This window comes from Pyrus communis, chromosome 16, assembly GCF_041283825.1.
Source record: "Pyrus communis isolate YQ-2024b chromosome 16, ASM4128382v1, whole genome shotgun sequence".
Classification (NCBI taxonomy): domain Eukaryota; kingdom Viridiplantae; phylum Streptophyta; class Magnoliopsida; order Rosales; family Rosaceae; genus Pyrus; species Pyrus communis.
Window position 1 is genome coordinate 2,070,144 of NC_142580.1, and position 18,428 is coordinate 2,088,571.

The window sequence follows — 18,428 nt, forward strand, 5'->3', positions numbered from 1 at the left end:
TGGTTCGATAGAAAATTAGATATTTAAATGGTTTGTTTTTAATTTTTAATTTTTTCAATGCCCATTTTCTCTTTTCAATTTCCGAAGAAAATATGGGTATTGACTATAATACATCTGAGTACAAAATATTCTTGCATTTGGAGCCCTTGGTGTAATTCTAAGGGTTGGATCTAACGGCTCTAAATGACGAATGCAATACATCAGTGTATTATAGAAAAACTAAAATAAAGACACAATTAAATGTAAATGGAAGCTTGATTTTCCATTTTCTGGCAAAGAGCACTTAAATATCTGATTGTTGATTTCGTTTGATTATTCAATTTAACGGTTAAAAATAATAAAAATGTGCGTGAAAAGCTAAAATGGTGTCAAAATCACTTCTCCAAATTAAAATGTGAAGAGTATTTCTCAATTCCGCATCTTATTAGAAGATTACTTCACTCAACCAGTATTGGGCCCACTGAAGAAGAAAAAGGCGGTTGGCCCATTGATTAAAAAAATCAGCAATGCGCCCACATTGTGCTTCTGGACGCGAACACGTGCTTATAATATATATATATATATATATTCTTTTTTAAGAGAGACAATTAACAACAAGTCATGATTATTCATCATTTTCAGATTCAGCGATATGAAAATAACAAAGCATATAGTTTATGATGTGAAATGTGAACGCGAATATTGGCATCTGGTTGGCAGGGAGTGTTGATCAAGAAAATCCTGTGCTTGACTTTGGCTGCTTCTCGAATCTCATATATTTCAAACAAAGCATATAGCATGTCACGTCACTATTCTCTTTTATTTGTTTCTCAAACTAATCTGTCCCTCACACTCCAACTCGATGGCGGAGAAAAACTTGAGTAAAGGTATATGATCACGTTATACATAGAATATCTTTCACCTTAACATCCAACAATAAGCAATATAGTACAAACAACGCAAAACTCATAAAACGCAAAATTCATCTAGATTATAAACAACGATATCCGCCTACCAAATTCACACGGGATGGATCCTAGAATATGAACATTTGCTCATTAACACTATCCTACTCTACAAACAGCCTATACTCGGGTGCCTTCTCCCATTTTCGTGTCCGTGTAGCATGTAGTTCGTGTCTCCGCTATTGCCTCGCGATAATTCAGCGCCATTCCGAGGTTGGACGTATATACTCGTAAGCTCTGCAGGCTGCACACTAAGACTATTGGCATTGTTAGACGAGGATTCATCGCGATTTTGAGATTCTGCCAGCATCTGAAAGTATGCATGAGGTCCCCAACCTGCCCATCCAACCAAATAAACAGAAAGAATCTCGTGAACAATGAGTCCGCCGGACTACTAATATGCACACAAGTTCAAATAACGAACTCTAGAAATCACAGTTTTTCATTGCAAGATAAAATGGTCATGGGACTCGACAGAATTAGAAAGCCTTTGCAAGGAAGACAGAGTTATGTATACAGAAGATAAGGAAGATAAAATTACCATCTGCGTCGTATGGAGGTGGAAAGAATTGCAGGTAACAAAATGAAGCGATGGTGATTCCTGCACAAAGAACATATAAGTAAAATGGAAAACCCGACAAACTCATTGTTTTCCCACAAAATCATGCTGGTGATGCCAGAGGCAGACAAGGTACCTATAAGGCTGCCAGCACAAACATCTTGCCAATGATGCCAATAGTCATCAACTCGAGAAACTCCCACCAGTGCTGCAATAAGTAGTGGTAGAAAGACAATACAAAGCTTATCAACATGTCCTCTACGATCAAACGCCCTTACTTTCCCCGATAAGTACCATGCAAGGAAACCAAGACCTGCAAAGGACCCTGCATGTTGACAACGGCACTGTCGTTTGAGCTACACAGTAAAATGTCAAACATACACATGCACTAAAGAAAATAGACGGGTAACACGAAGACAGAATATGCAGATAACCTATAGGAAACAGATAGGCAGCATACAGCCCTAAACTTTAATCCTCTTTCATGTACAGTTTCTCGAAGTATCTAAATGCTTACATGAAGTATGCCCGCTTGGGAAGCTTTTATGTCCTTCCTTAATGACACTCTTGCTCCCAGTACACATGACATCCTTTGTGGTAGGATCAAATACCTGGACGTGGACAGTGGATCAATCGTGTCTCATATGCGTGTATAAGTGAGGAGGATCAAAACTAAACAACGAAAAGAAGGCCCACCCCTTTTCCATCAGGGAAACAACGCCAAAAGAAGTCTGGACGAGGTCGACCAACACCATCTTTGATGGCATCAGTTAAAATGGCGGTTATGAAGACAGAGAATAGAAGGCCTGAATGAGCATAGATAGACAATGTAAGCTTTAACAAAATACAACGACACGCAAACAACATCACCCAATGCAAAAATCACAAAAACGAAAAAGAAAGATGATAGTTACCCAAAATGGCCTGGTGCAGATCATAGACATCCTTTCGGATGAAGTAGTACACAAGAATGACAGCAAGCGGCAACAGTACCGCAATTATCTGTTACCAGAAGTACAAAATAAGATTCTTCTTCTCCTTAAAGTGTCATCACAAAAGCGAGACCAATGCAAAATTCAAACTTATCCAAATTTTCCCAGCATGACATTGTTTTCGCAAAAACAAAACCTACCGGGACACCCCAGAAGGGAACTGTATTGTCTTTCAAAGGGTACTTGAGGTCTGTCATCATGCCCTCCCCAACAAAGCGGTGAAACGGCTCTATCAGGTTCAAACCGAGATCAATTCCGGCGAGAACTAACAGAATGAGCCAATCATGCATATGAACCCTTGCCACCTGAACTCCATGGGACCTTACAGTGTGGGAACCCAACTGAATTTCTGGCATTTTTCACTAACTGGAAAATGAAAAACAAAAAGAAAAACACTGTAATTATCCTGTAATCATATCTTAATCTCACTGGCATTCCAAATTAAGAAATGAATATAAACAATAAAATTAAATTCAACATTTCGGCTTGATTGACATCGAGTTTTTCCAAATTTTCTTTCTTCGGGAAAACAAAAGCGACTACGTGAAGTTCTAGTTTTTTTTACTTTCCTAAATTTTCTGTGCAACCAAACACAAAACATAAGTAAAAAAAAAAAGCCAGAAAATTTGAAGAAACAAACCATAGTAAGCTGGATACAGAGAGTAAAAATTAAAAACGAAATGAACGATTTGAAACAAGAACATTACAATGTGCATAAAAAATTACAAAAACTTACAGAGAGAGCAAGAGAGTGAGAAGTACATGCAAATTCCGTACGACAGGAGCAGTCTCCGAGCGAGTAATAGTGAGAGTGGGCGGGGTTCCGGCTTCGATCTCAAGGCGGTGGATGGAGCAGCAGGGTGTGTGGTTTTTGGGGAAGAAGAGCGGAAACCAGAAAACTGAAAAAGGGAAAGCGTGGAGTGAAAGAAAGTACAACGGAGTTTACAAAAAACATTTTGAATTTTGGATTTTGGATATTAACCAAAAGCAGTGAGAAATCGCGGCTTGTTGCCGAGGGCTGATTGCGGACATCCAAGCATGATTTGATCAAAACTAATCACGATTAATAGTATTAATTACTTAGGTTTATCCGCAATGAAATGATTAACAACATGCTTAGGCGTCATTTTAGCTTCATAACGTGCAAATAATATATCTAGGCTTGAACTTGTGATCTTTTTTCATCTTTTTTATACACTCCTCTCAATTTCAACCGTAACATCTAATGAATTGAATAAAATCAAATGATATAAATTAACAAAGGTAAATAATAGAAGCAATTTGTAAAATATCAGCTAACAAATTTCTATTAATTAAAAATTTGATAAAGTAAATTTTTTCTTAAAATCTTGCTTGAATCTTGTAACTCCAGCAATTAAAAGCATCAATCTTTGACTCAATATTCTCTTAAATTAAAAATAAAATAAAATAAAATAAAATAAACAACTTGCAACTCAAGTAATTAAAAATATTTACTACTGGAGGCTCGAGATCATGTATTCAAATCTCACATCTATTGGAGTTTAGTTGCAGGTAAATGGGATTGGATTCAAAATTCCAAAAGGGAATGTCTTTATAAAGAGAAGCTCTTTTGGTGCTTAACATTCCATGTACCAACCACAAAACTGGTGATTCTCTCTCCGTGTTCTTTACTTGTTCTGCGGGCATGCTTTTTCTACTTTTATATCTTTTCAAAAAAATTCACCGTTAAAGGAAAGAGAGTAGGTGGCACCAAACCATTTGTGAAGGAGTTTAAGATAATCAAGATTAACTTAATTATATTAGAAGATAAGCTAGTTTAGCAAGATTAATTATTCCAATAATTTAATTTAATCCAATCAGGGCGTGCCAACTAGCATGGAGTCAAAGCTATTAAGGATTAGGTTTTTTTAGTCAAAATGATCCCTGAGATTGCATAACTTCTCACTTTGGTCCCTGAAATTTGAATATCAATAGAAGTAGTCATTGAGTTTGTTCACCATCAATCATTTTGGTCATTCCATGAAAAAATCCATTAAATAAGGCTAAAATGACGAAAATACCCTCAATTTTTACCAAATCATTTGGCCCATTGTTTATTAAATTGAGGGTATTTTTGTCATTTTGGTACTTACTTGCATAATTTTTAATGGAATGACCAAAATGATTGATGGTAGACAAACTAAGGGATAACTTCTATTAATTTCAAATCTCAGGGGCCAAAGTGATGAGTTATGCAAATCTCAATGACCATTTTGTCTAAAAAGCCTGAGGATTATTTGGTGAAGTACGATCATGGAGTTTACGGAAAAATACACACATTCATCTTGAGGCATACATAAAATCTACCTCAAATAGTCAGGTACTCGGTACCGTAGAGTCTATGGATTACTTCCCAGATACCGTATTATTCTCTATGTTTCGTATTTTTACTTACGTGACGGTATCTAAATCTTTACTTTAGTCTCTAGTCACACCTTGATCAGGAAAAAATGAAAAGTTAGATCAAAGGAAGCAATGTTAGGCCAACTGCAGATTTAGACTTAGATCAATGGAAGCAATGTTAGGCCAACTGCAGATTTAGACTTCTTCATTTATTCATCATTAGCAAACTAAACTCTGTATATGGTACTAAAAACTAATAACCTGTCTACGCAAGGTGTCTTAAACCGGTATCTACATAAGCATAAGCAGTACGCGGAGTACCTAAACAAAGCCCGCCATGTACAATACTACTTTTCGCCCGATTCCATTTCATGCGCACTAATGCTTGTGTATCGGTTGTGAGAGAATGCTGCAAGTGCATCGCCAATTTGTATGTGTTGTTCGTTCACATTCTGAGCCCCGATCACCTGCACACTCAGTGCATTGTTCATAGGATTGACACCCGGATTTGAATGGCTACGTGTTTCCTCCAATGCAGAGAAATACGCATAAGGACCCCACCCTGAATTCATCAAGAAATAGTTAGCAAACTGAAAAGCAAAAACAACAAACATACAGAACAAACGTAGTCTAGCCACCGGTGTTTTGTGGAAGTATACGGGAAAAATAAGGAACAGATGAAGAAGATGTGACCTTGATCGTGATAAGGGGAAGGGAAGAATTGCCGGTAACAAAACGAAGCCACAACAAGTCCTGCAAAATATGAACTGTGTATAAAGCTCTCACATTCATTAGAGCGTTAACCAAAGAAAAGAGATCGGGAATGAACATGACCTAAGAGGCCTCCAGCAAACACATCTTGCCAATGGTGCCAGTAGTCATCTACTCTTGAAATGCCAACGAGAGATGCAGCAAGTAGAGGAAGCAAGACAATACATAGTTTTGCCACGTGCCCTTTGCGATCAAATGCTTTAATCTTCCCGCACAAGTACAACGAGAGAAATCCTAAACCTGCAAAGGACCCTGTAGAACAATGCCAAGCTGTATCAGTTGTATGGACAATTGGACTACATGCTGAAATTTCGAGAAGTAAACGGGTCTAGTGGACTTAAACTGCGTATAACAGCAGGAAGCATTTCTTACATGAAGCGTGACCACTTGGAAAACTCTTATGTCCTTCCTTTAGGTCACTGCCCTTACCATGGCACATTACACCCCCAAACCGATCATAGACCTACACAAAGCAAAAAGATATATAAGTATCAGATTTTACACAATATAGAGCAAATTTCCATATCACATTACAACAAACTTTCCATCAGGATATTAATGGAAGCATACATCTTTTCCATCAGGAAAGCAACGCCAAAAGAAGTCTGGTCGAGGCCGGCCAACCGCATTTTTAATCGCATCCGTGATAACACCAGTAATCAGCACCGCGAACAAGAGGCCTGCTCTTGCAGATAGATATATAACCAAATTAATCCACAGAACAATAAACAAATAAAAGGTTCCGAGTTTGATAAAACTAATCAAACAGCAAAAGAAATATATTACCTAGAATGCTATGGTGCAGATCATAGACATCTTTCCGACGCATATAGAAAAAGAGGAAAATCGCAATAGGCAACAAAACCGAGTACATCTAAAGCCATCGACAGAAGAATCAATCCCGTTAACCTTAGTACTGCTATCAAATCCATACAATCCAATCAAATGAACATTGATAAAAAATGGAATTGGACTAAAAGAAGTAGCGAAAAACGTACAGGGACAGCCCACAGAGGCACCGTGTTCTCTTTCATGGGATATCTAAGGTCTTCCATCATATCCTTCCCCACGAAACGGTAGAACGGATGAATGATGAACAAAATGAGATCTATCACTCCAAGGAGCACCAGTATAAGCCAATCGTGCATGTGCTTCTTTGCAAGTGCAGCTCCATGGGATTTAATCGTGTACCTTCCCAGTTCGACTTCCGAAGTTCTTCCCTGCTGGAACAAATACACTAAATCACTTCTCTTCCCAATAGAAATACATTGGCCAAGATAATATTTGATTTCATTTGAAATTTTAGTAAAAGATGTCTCCAAATCTATATCAACAAATAGACAAAAAGAACCCAAAAGTTTACCGCTTTATGTGTCACAGTTTGAAGCTACTACAAATTAATCATCCAAAACACAAAAAACTTGATACCAATTTAACCTGAGACATTGAACTTCAATCATTCTTAAACAATAAATCATACTTTAACAAAGTAAAAATCTGCTAAAAGAGGCATGTGACTGATGACAGCGTAAATTAGAATGAGAAATGTTAAGGGTTCTCTCTCAAAAGTGGAACTCTCCATAGATTCTCCGTTGCCCTACATTTTAACATCAATTCCCATCACAATATTATAAAACGTTGTGCCAAAAACATGAGATAGCAGAGAGTCCAACTTTTCACAGAGTCCTCCTAGTATTTCTCGATTCGAAATGGAAGTTACAGTCACTATTCCAATTTCCAATACGATAAACAGTACATTCAAAAGCAAGATTAATTTACCACCTGAAAGATACCCCGGAAATTAAAAAGCGATCCCAGATTCCTCCACGCCATAACCTACAGAACCCAGAAATCCACAGGTAAAGTTGTCAAAGTGAACAAACACAACAGAAAGAGGAGGATAAAAAAACTCACAAACAGCAAAGAAACAAAGAAAAAGAAGAAGAGTAGTGAACTGAATTGAATTCAAAGCAAGGACGCGTCAGCAACTTGGTCTGCCTCTAATACCTTAATAAAAGAAGACTTCAAATATTTTTCCAGAAAAACGCGAGCACTTTCCATGAAAATTTGAGGGCGGAAAATTTCTTCTTCTGGCTGCGGACGGTTAAGATTTCTCGGAACATCAACGTTAACAACAATGTAGGATATAGTAGAAGAAGGGTTGCTGTGAACTCTGGAAAAAGAAAGTTGTGTGAATATTAACGAGGCTGGAGGATGAGATAACGACCGTTTTAAATTTTTTGGCAGTTTTCTGTTTGGAGGGGTCAAGACTTTGAAACGATCTCGCAGAAGCCGTCCGATGTGTTGACCCTTACCGTCGTAGAAGGATCAACTGTTTGCTGACGAATGCGGCCGTGCGGCACGTTGGAGCATTATTGTTTTGAATGCTACGAGCCTACGGCGTCGTTTTATCGCGGATGACAGCTCTGCTTGTAACATGGGGCTTTGAAGGATGGATAAATGCCGGAGTGGGTGATTGGTACCGACGGTTACCTTCGGTTGGCGGGGCTTTTGGTCCATTCACCTCACAACTATACATAAGCGACTTGTCGTTTTATTATTTTCTAAACCCGTTTCTTCTGATTTTTCTTCCTTTTTTTTTTTTGTTTGCTTTTGTTTTTGTTGAGTATGTGGTTCACACTTTATGTGGAGGAATGAGTTTCTTAACTTCAACAATTGCTGACACTTTTTGAATAGGTAACGATGTTCGAACTCATACATTATTAGATTGAGATAATAGTACAGAATTTTTCCAATAAATCTCACATGGTTTAAAAGTAGGGAATTTTAACAAAAAATTCTCAGTACTGTTCAATTTAACGAAAAATCATATTTTTTTACTAAAAAGTTAATCCTGGTACTATTCACTTTACCTTTTAGATCATCTCAAATGGTTGGGCTAAAAGCCAAATATTTTAGCCCGAACAATTTAACTTTTAGCCCAAAAACAGTTTTTCTGCTTCAACCGTTCTAGCCTAAAATTTTAGCCCAGGATTATTAAAGAATGAACTTAGGCTATTTTTTTTGTTAAATTAAATTTAAAAAAAAAAAATATATGTAGACTATCGTAAATTAATTTTATGAACATTTTAATCTAAAAAAATTTAAATTCCGATAAATATTAGGGGGAGTCTACTCCAATTTCTGGGCTAAATTTTGAGGGGAATCTGACCTTGGTTTAGCATTTAACATTTAGCCCAAATTTTCCCCTTGGGTTGGAGTGGGTTTGGGGGAAAATTTTGGGGGTTATTTGGCTTTTAGCCCACCATTGGAGTTGGTCTTAGTTTGTCATTTTCGTTAAAACTCAAAGTTTTCAAACTCTTTTCATAAGTTTTCCTTTAAAAGTATTGGGTGTTTTTATTGTTGTTTTGACTACATTAGAAATGTTATGGTAGCTATGTTTTAAACCGTATGTTATTAGATCGAGATTTAATATAAGATTTTTTCTGTAAATCCTGAATGGTAAACAACCAAATAGCCCATAAATAGTGGATGGAATGTGATGCATGAGTTGGGGTTAGATTACCAAAAATGAGGAAGTTGGCCACCTTGCAACCATGATAATTAAGAAACATTAACCAATGATTAAGGTAAAGAAACTGAAAGATGATTAGCACTACTCACCACCAATGACAATGACCGCCACCAGCTCCTCGTGGAATATTATCCTTTAATAAGAATCTAACTTTGAATTAATTATGAATAATTTGAGATATTCTTATTACAATTTTATACCATATTTATTTACGATCTTAAGATAACACATGAGTTGGACAAGGCACGTCATTCAATTTCGATTTGAATTTTTCTTGTTAATTAAAACACTTAAATAAGGAAAATTACGAACTTAAAGTCACTCTCTTGGGTTAATAACTTAATTGGGTATGAACTCTAATCTGATAGACATTTGATTTTAACCCCTAATTCTCATGAAAGCTAATAGGCATTATTTAATGAAATAATCAAATGAAATCCTTCTTTTAAACCACACAAAAAATTTTGAAAAAAGAAAAAAATCACGAGATGAAAAGCCATGGAGTACCAGTGAAGATTGGAGACGAAAATACTTGAAGGGGAAAGAGGATTGGGGCTACGAGGCATGAGTCTGGAAATAGAAATCAATGACGATTGTGGTATATGAGCGAGTTCTATAAAACTTGATCATAATCATGAAAATAAACAGAAATCAATTAAAAATTGACGTGAAAGAGATGGAAATGAAGATGCAGATTGAAAGGGGAAGGAAGAAGGAAACTGCTCTATACTACAATTATCATTTAATTAACCAACTTTTTATTAATTATTGATTTATTGAATAGTTTTTAATTGAAATTAAATGCTAATTAATTTAAACTTGTCCACATCAAATGTCACTTAATTAATTTAACCAATGATTAAGGTAAAGAAACTAAAAGATGATTAGCACCACTCACCACTCACCACCATTGACAACGACGGCCACAAGCTCTTCGAGGAATTTTATCCTTTAATATGAATCTAACTTTGAATTAATTAGGAAGAATTTTTGTTTAGGGAGGAAATTAAGGATGAATTGGTTGCACCGAGTGGTCCCACTTCCACGTGAACACCTGCCCATCAAATTTGAGAATAGTTTATGTGGCCCGCTCTCCACTACCTAATGATGGGATTGCCGGCAAATTTTGGTTCACAAATTAGGCACCTGCTACTTGCCTCTCCAGTAGGGTTTATGGTTTAGGGTTTAAGCCGGAGTCTAATCAAATTGTTTGGGCCGAATAGGGCTTTGCGATGCTTTGTATGGGCTATAAGGTTGCGGGATTAGATAGAATATGGGCCTTTTACCAACTGCATACTCCAGCCCAATTATTTTTACAGGCAAAAAAAGGTCCATGATGCAATTATGCTCTTTTTATTAAATGTAAGCAATATTCTAATTTAATATGAAGTACTAAGAAATGTGGATTACTGCCGGTCAGTTTTGGTGGAAAGAAGAAGGATTCCAATTTGGGACGTTACAGTGACGTTCTAGACTAATAATACAAAGGTAATACTTGCATACATCTCACGGGTTGGACAATGCTTGCGAAAGTCTTTTTTTTTCAAATTGCATAATTTATTAGTCTAAAACATCATGATAATTTTGTCCCCATCAGAGTTAAATTTGCCCCGTACAAGAAGAAAACACCCTCATACAAAATAGAAACGAGAGATAAGACTTATTAGTAGAATTGGCGTGAGTCATGACGCCAATTCTATGACGTCAATAAGCTTATACAGTGTATAGAAAACCTGTGCGGAAAGGAAAACGAGATTTATAGTGAGTTTTTTTTTTTTTTTTTTTTTTTGGTAAAAGTTTGACTGTAGTAAAGCTACATACAAACTTCCTCAACTTTTATTAAAACAAGCCCAAAATTACAAGCAAACCAAAGGCCCTACTTACAACTATACACAACCAGAAAAGGGCCAAAACCAAAAGAAAAATAGAAAGATGGCCCAACAACAGTGCAGCCCAAAAAACACACAACTGCCGAGAAACTTCTCCTGAAATCCCCTCCACCAACAAAGATCCAGACCAGCCAACTGAAGCGTCATCCACCACCGAGTATTGTCGCTGTAGACACCACCATCAACCTCGAACAACAACCATATCACAACCATTAACAAGAGATCATTGGCACCAAAAAGGGATTAGCCAACTACCTAGAAGGAGTTCGGGAAAACCCACGAGCAACATTGTCGAAAACAACAGATAGCAAGGAGAACGTGGTGGTGTTGGAAACACCCAAGCCAAGAAAAAAATCCCAACTCTACACACAAACTCGAGAGGAAAAGTGACTGAAGATCAAACAAAGGGATAGATGGGGAGGGATATCGACAGGAATAGCAGAACAGGACAAGCTAGAGAGAAAATTGGGGAGAAACATCATGAGAAGCGAAAAGAAAATAAAGAAGAAGAAAAGAGGAAAGAAGACACAACAGAGAAGGGGAAAAGAGGAGAAAATAAAAGAAAGAGAAAATGGGCAACCAACTCCAGCCAAAGCTAGAGTCGGCGCCAGAAATGATGGGCAAGATGGAAACCCTCACAAAAAGAGGGGAATGACTCTCACAGACAATGGCGAAGCTATATGAGGGTGAGGAGTGGTGGCCTCCTCTCCCCTCGTCGGAAAACACGCTTAGGAGAGCTGGTTTAGCCCCTTCGCTCTTGTTGGAAATGAGAATTCATGCTTCAGTGGGGCGAATCTATTAAGGGACCTGGGTGGTCCCGGGACCAACCAGAAGTTTAGATCAATGGTTGTGAAACCTCCTTGGACCACCCAAGTCTAGGTATGTGATGGAGGGAAAAAGCAGTGACGGCTGCTTTGCTATGGCTATATGCAGACCAGAAAAAGAAGAAGAAGAAGGAGACTAACCATTTAAGCAAAACGGTGTGCTTTTGGTATAGGTTTGAAAGCACTCTCCCAAGCTATGTGGGAGGCTGAAAGCCTCAACATTTGTTATTAAAAATTTTCAAAAAGCCACGTGTTGTGCTTTATATGGTCCACTTCCCAATTAACTATTCAATTTATCAAATTCTAATTTGTTTCTTTTCTACACCACCTAATAATCCCCTCATTTCCAAAATTTGAGTAAGTGTTATGGTGAAAAGTATTTCCCGCCATAAATATCATTAAGAGTTCATTCTGCAATAAAATGGAGATTCAATGGTTAAATGATAATTTTGTTGTTCACATTGAGAAATATGTATTTTCTTGTATTGACAATAAAATTATCATGACACGTTTCAAAGTATAATCTCGTCGTGGAGAAATTTAGTCCTTGTAGCTTGTAATGTTGTTTGTACAAAGATTATGAATGAAAAACTGTAATTCATTGTTTAATTATTCAATGTTGCTTTCGTTTAATTTTTCTGGTGCTTTATATTGGGACCATCTAATGTTAAAATATTGAATTCGCCACTTGTTGCAGAGCGGCGAACTTGGGAAGAAGAAGAAGGATTATGAGTTTGATATTCCCTATACAAAACGGCGTCGTTTGGCAAAAAAAAAAAAGCGATTTCATTATGCTGACCATTTGTTTACTTTTTTTTCTCTCTTACAACGCTGTATTGACCCACACCCACCACTTATCTTCCAGTCTTTACCTTTCTGCCCCACTTGTTTGTTTACCCATTTCCTCCCTTTTTTTTCTCTTTTGACCCCACTTTACCCATTTCTTTCCTTTTTTATTTATTTATTCTTGTATGTATTTTTGTTTTCTCTTTAAACACCCCCACCGTATTTATCTTAAACTCTTACATTATCTATAAATATTGTATTACATTTTAAAAATAATGTAAATATTGTTTAATGCTTATTTTACAATAATTTAAATTCATTTAGGCTCCTGCCTAAATCTCGCCTAGGCGCTTAGTTGATTGGCCCCATTTCGTTGCCTGACTATAGCTTAACATTTTTTCGAATCCAATTTAAGCTTTTTATATTGGCTTTGATATAACTGCTTACAATTGCTTTGGTGAAGATATTATTTTCTGCTATGAATATTGACTCAAAACTTTACATTTTCTAATGTAAAAGCAACCGCTTCGATTGAACCTTATACTCTTTTGCATTTTACCCCTTCCCTCACCAAATCCTGACTTCACAACTGCTCACAGAGAAGGAGAGAAGCTCTCCCACGGAAGGAGAGTTTTTACCAAATATCCGGATTTCTAGTGAGTGTTTTGGAAAGAAATAATAGAAAAAGAAGAGGGAGGGGTTCCAAGTTCCAACGTCTCAGATCCAACCGGGAAGTCAAGGTGGCACTTCCCTTTGTTAACGTTGACGACGACGTCTCGATCTTCTAAAACAAAAACAAAACACTCAGAATGCTTGAGCTGCTTCCTAAAGTGGTCCTAACACTGTTACTGTAAGACCATTGGACCAAAACCCCTCCCTTCAATGTCCAATCAGTCTCTTCCTACACCCTTTTATCTTAGTTAATTGCATTTCCATCCTAATTCCATCCTTTTATCTTAGTTAATTGCATTTCCATCCTAATTCCATAATTAGCACACACTCTAAAATATCCAAAAAATAATTTCGTTACAACACGTGCAACTGATGCTAGCACAACAATAAGCACTAATAAGTGCGAAACTCAATGTGTCAGTTTTATGCACTTACAAACGAGTGATTTAATTGCATCTCATCCAAGCAGCATTCCTGTAATAAATTACTTAGTACATCTTGATTATGACTTACTTTTTTTATTCATGCCAAATTACTTACTACGTCTAAATTTCAAATTATACCATCATTTTATTCATATGAAACCGGGTTAATACAATTCATCCGAAATGCCTTGGCATAATGAATTGCTTACAACGTTACGGATGCAACTTACTTTTTATCCATGCCGTCATGTTTTTCACACCAAAAAATTGCAATCAATCAATGGAAATCATCATCTTATTGAAAAAGGAGTCCAAGCTTAAAGCAATGATGTGCAATATTTACGTAAACAATATATTATTCCCCATGAGAGACGCCAAAAGAATCCGAATTTTGACATCTTATTTTAAATTTAAGAGAGGAAACGCATTGGGACAGATTGCGTTTATTTCATGTCAACTCAACCAACGTCTCGATTGCTCTTTCCTTTTGCGTCAAGACCTAAATTATTACTCTGCCTTATCCCTTAGAAACTAGCTTCAACAAACTGGGAAAAATACAAAACCCACGAGTAGGTGGCTTCATACAAAAATCTTGTACATGTCTTGTGCCGTTTGGAATATCATCTCGGAAGCATGCTTCCGAGAGTACAAACAAACATGGGTGCATCTTAAAGCACTTAGTATTATGATTTTGTGATATTACTTTTTACTTGTAAGAGAGATCTTAGGTTCGATTCTCGCCAAATGTGAATTTGAACTACATTATTGATAGCCCATTGTGAGGTTAAGTCCGACCGTCTCCCTTAGTATAGATAATATCATTTGTTAAAAAAAAAAAAAAAAAAAAACACTTAGCTTCACCTACATGAATAATTTAACCTTCTAATTGTAAACAAAATGCGAGTGGCCCTTACCTAATTGCTTACATGTATCATCAAGTAGTTATAAAGAATGGAGCAGTTTTATGAGGATATGAAAAATTGTCTCTTATCATAAAGTTATGAAACATTGAAAAAAGACTTACAAGAAGTTGTGATACTTCATGTATCATCAATTAGTTATAAAGAACAACCACCATGGGGTGTCTAGTAGTTGATGATGAATTCCAAATTCGAATTCCACACGATAGGTCCTGGATCAATTTCCGACACTCATAAATCACAATATGGTGGCCAGCAAGAGCTTGAAATGCCTCTGTGAGTCTTTACGACCCCTACAAATGGATCGTCATAACAAAATCAACCGTTAGTTTTCTTTTAAAAAAAAAAAAATATTAGTTACAGAGAAACCTCACCTCAATTTCAGGATTAAGATGTTCGTTAGCTGAACCGTTATTATATTTTGCTTTGGGATGCGTCCACGTATCATTGTCATTTGTGAAGGTTTCCAATTCAAGTTTGTGTTGTATTATATTTATTTTTCAGAATAAAAAAATTGTTTCCAATATCTATAAAAATAAAAGTCAGCTGATATATGCATATGGGTGCGATGCGCCACATTATCCCTCCTATTATGTCACATTTAACCCTATAAATTGTTTAATTGGAAAAAAGTCAGCTGAAATTAGAATCCATTCCAGAAGACTGCTCCCCCACAATTCAGCAGTCATACTTCTTCTAGATGGTAGGTAAGGAGCCATTTCGTTTTACACGAAAGCGAGTCATTACTTACACGAATAAACGTCATAATTTAAATTATTTATTTTTTAGAAAAATTTTAAAGTATATTTCTATGTGCCAAATAGATTTGCAACTGCAATAACAAATAATATCGTAACATTCCTCTTCAAGTTGTTTGATTCATATTGGTTATTATCCATCTATGAATGGATTGATATTTTGTAAACAAAATATTAAGTAATGTCAAGTCATATAAGTAGTTAAACAACGTCCTTCATCAAAACACCATGATATGGTTCTAAGCCCTAATGGGTTACATCATCAAAGAGAGATATCACTCAAGATGGGTCCCTCTTATTTCTTCACTGAAGGCGGCTACAGAAAACCTATAAAGCTATATAACTCCAGCAAAATTGTAGGGGGAATATGAAGGTACGAAGAAGTTCCTATTAGAATTGTTATATTCACACCCCTTGTTTTACTTTTTATACATCTTTCTAATTTTTGGTCAGATCGAAAGAATTGAAGAAAATTAACTGATAGAAATTAACAAGGGATGTGAAATAAATAAAATGAGATGTGTGGATATCACACCTCTTCTTCCTACTATATCTTGCTGAACACTTCCGGATCTAGTTTTTGATTCGGGGTTATTTTAATTTTGGGGGCGATGGCTTTCTTTGGAGATGAAGCAGCGACGGAGGCAGTGGCAGTTTGAATTCTATTGCTTCAGTTTTGTTGTTTGTTTATGTTGCTTACAAGCTTAAGTTTGTGTGAGTTTTTTTGTTGTATTTTGTGTTTTGTCTATTTAAATTTTTTTGTTTTGTTTGGACTTAGTCCATTTATCACAAATTGTAATTTCCACAAATCTTTAACGAATTTTACTTTCTGAACAAAAAAAAAAAAAAAAAACTTTTAATGTTAAGGCCTCTTTGTTAACTAAATTTAGCCCCGGACTGATAAATAAAGTCACCCAAATAATTAGTAGGGTATGATTTAAAATTTGACCCGAATTAATATGTCTACCCTCAATTATATTATATGTGCCTAAGAAAAAGGAAAAAATGTACAACTCGTGGTTCGTCATCCACATCATGACTCATGAGGGTGGGATTAAGATACAAATTTCATTTTCATTACTCATAGTCTACCATGTCTTTGTAGACAAGCTATGTTGTTAATCATTATCGCTATTATTGTTTTTTCGTAGAAAATTTTCTTAAATTTCTCCTTGAGAATATGAAAAGGAAAAATTGAACACATGATCACTGATGCATATATAAATGCTCTTTAAACGTCTGAGTTGTAAATTTTTTACAGTACTCAATCTTAAAGCCAAGGATACAAAATTTTGATTTCCCTTCTTTTGATTATTTTACGATTGTAAAGCAAATGAGGTGGTCAACTAGATCATGTTACATTTGTGATGTTTTGACAATAAATTATGAACGAAGCAAAAGTCTATCGTTGTAGAAGATAAAAAAGCATATCAATTAAGGCCATCAATTACAATGATTAACTGAAACTTTCCTTCAATTATGTGATTAAGAATTAACCATTGATTAGATTTTAACAAATGACAATACCGAATATTTTGAAGGAATTTAACATTTTAATAGAACAAATCACGCTTTTTGGCACGCGGAGAGTAACATGTAACTTAAAAACTCTGCCTTTGGCAATTACAAAACGTCGTCACTTTACAGAATGGAGTCCTCATGTCTGCCTTTTGGTAAAGTGAACCATCACTTTTCTCAATGACACCTGCCAATAATACATGGTTTTGCCAGATCACCACTAATCACAGCAAGCGTTCTGGCGCGTGTAAAACTGATGAGTGCGGTTCTTTGATTTCGGCCGATTGATGATCTGTTGAAGTAACAAAAAAATGAGGAAGGATTACGCACCCGTGGGTGGTGCGTTACCAGATTTGCGGCTAAGACCTTGGTTGGATTGCGTGGAAGTTGTGAAGTGGGAGTGGGGAAGCTCGTTTTATTTCTTAATCACTTTCCTAATTGGGATTAAGCCAACATAATTCAAGGCTCCGATAAAACGCTTGTTTCCTTATGTGAATTGCGAGTAATTTAAGTTTGCAGCGTCCATGATGCTTTTTTATTTTTGAGGTAAAATTTGCCTTTTGGTTTTAATTACTTGCCTTTTGGTTTTGCTTTTCTGTCCACTATTTTGCAGATTTTATGTTTGAATCCACACATAGCTAGTAGATGTTTTTTTTTAACAAACGATATTATCTACGCTAAAATGATGAAGGGTAGAGAAGTGAGTTAAGTCTCACACAGAGTTAGCCATAATAATGTCGTTCAAATTCGCATTTGATGAGAATCGAACCTAAAACCTAAAACCTTTCACTTATAAGTAAAGAGGAATATCATTATATTGTAGAACTAAGTGGCCCTAATATGTCACATTTAATCCTATAATTTGAGAAAGTGCCTAAAATTAGAACTGATTCCAGAAGGTTGATCCCTCACAATTCAACAGTCATACTTATTCTATATAATACTAGGCTTCTTATATATGTAAGGAGCAATATCTTTTTGCACAACAACGAGTCATTACCTACACACATAAACGTTAGAATTTAGATTGTTTTTATTTTATCATCATCTAAATATCATATGTGTTGAATAAATTAACAATTACAATAATAAATAGTAGCTTTACATTACGTCAAGTTGTGTGATTCATATTGATTTAATCCATCTATGAAATGATCGATATTTATTAAATAAAATATTTAAGTGATATCACGTTGTATAAGTAGTTAAACAATGTCCCTCGGCAAAACACCATGTTATGACTCTAAGCCCTCGTGGGTTATGTCATCAAAGAAGAGATTTCACTTATGATGGGTCCCCCATATTTCTTCACTGGAGGCAGCTACAGTAAGCCTATAAAGCTAAAGAATTCAAGTAAAAATTGTGGGTGAATATGATGGTAGGAAGAAGCTTGTACCTCTTGCTGAACACTCTCGATCCAAAAACCTAGTTTTTGTTGTGGTTGTTATTTTAATTTTGGGGTGATGGCTTC

At 36.0% G+C, this 18,428-nt stretch overlaps 2 protein-coding genes across 8 annotated transcripts; both read right to left on the reverse strand.

Moving 5' to 3' along the window:
• Positions 1-856: 856 nt before the first annotated feature.
• On the reverse strand, positions 857-3,394 carry LOC137731806 (lipid phosphate phosphatase 2). Of its 5 annotated transcripts, XR_015957861.1 has the most exons (9): positions 3,232-3,371; positions 2,636-2,861; positions 2,418-2,505; positions 2,200-2,309; positions 2,021-2,114; positions 1,640-1,828; positions 1,486-1,545; positions 1,004-1,280; positions 857-965 (listed from the first exon to the last, which is right to left on the reverse strand). XR_015957861.1 is itself a non-coding variant. In XM_088687876.1 (8 exons), the coding sequence occupies exons 2-8, from the start codon at positions 2,849-2,851 to the stop codon at positions 1,054-1,056; spliced, it is 984 nt and encodes a 327-aa protein (XP_088544002.1). In that variant the 5' UTR covers positions 2,852-2,857; positions 3,258-3,394; the 3' UTR covers positions 857-1,053. The 5 variants fall into 5 exon arrangements, 4 of the variants coding, with proteins under 4 accessions (XP_088544002.1, XP_088544000.1, XP_068327135.1 ...); XM_088687876.1 differs by having other exon boundaries at positions 857-1,280; positions 2,636-2,857; positions 3,258-3,394; XM_088687874.1 differs by having other exon boundaries at positions 857-1,280; positions 3,258-3,393.
• Positions 3,258-8,055, reverse strand: LOC137731805 (lipid phosphate phosphatase 2). 3 transcript variants are annotated; one of them, XM_068471031.2, is made up of 10 exons: positions 7,638-8,055; positions 7,413-7,466; positions 6,629-6,853; positions 6,417-6,504; positions 6,201-6,310; positions 6,003-6,093; positions 5,694-5,882; positions 5,553-5,612; positions 5,181-5,421; positions 3,258-3,394 (listed from the first exon to the last, which is right to left on the reverse strand). In XM_068471031.2, exons 1-9 carry the CDS (start codon positions 7,689-7,691, stop codon positions 5,207-5,209), a joined length of 1,086 nt encoding a protein of 361 aa, XP_068327132.1. In that variant the 5' UTR covers positions 7,692-8,055; the 3' UTR covers positions 3,258-3,394; positions 5,181-5,206. The 3 variants fall into 3 exon arrangements, with proteins under 3 accessions (XP_068327132.1, XP_068327131.1, XP_068327133.1); XM_068471030.2 differs by lacking the exon at positions 3,258-3,394 and having other exon boundaries at positions 5,038-5,421; positions 7,638-8,053; XM_068471032.2 differs by lacking the exon at positions 3,258-3,394 and having other exon boundaries at positions 5,038-5,421; positions 6,629-6,850; positions 7,638-8,048.
• Positions 8,056-18,428: the final 10,373 nt, after the last annotated feature.

Coding starts and splice junctions, on each gene's coding strand:
- LOC137731806 (XM_088687876.1), bottom strand. CDS start 2,851: ATGCCAGAAATTCAGTTGGGTTCCCACACTGTAAGGTCCCATGGAGTT. Junction 2,310..2,417: donor TCTGCACCAGGCCATTTTGG/GTAACTATCATC, acceptor ATGCTCATTCAG/GCCTTCTATTCTCTGTCTTC. Junction 1,281..1,485: donor ACCTCCATACGACGCAGATG/GTAATTTTATCT, acceptor TTGGATGGGCAG/GTTGGGGACCTCATGCATAC.
- LOC137731805 (XM_068471031.2), bottom strand. CDS start 7,691: ATGGAAAGTGCTCGCGTTTTTCTGGAAAAATATTTGAAGTCTTCTTTT. Junction 6,854..7,412: donor ATTTCCGGGGTATCTTTCAG/GTGGTAAATTAA, acceptor TATTTGTTCCAG/CAGGGAAGAACTTCGGAAGT. Junction 6,094..6,200: donor GCTTTCCTGATGGAAAAGAT/GTATGCTTCCAT, acceptor TGCTTTGTGTAG/GTCTATGATCGGTTTGGGGG.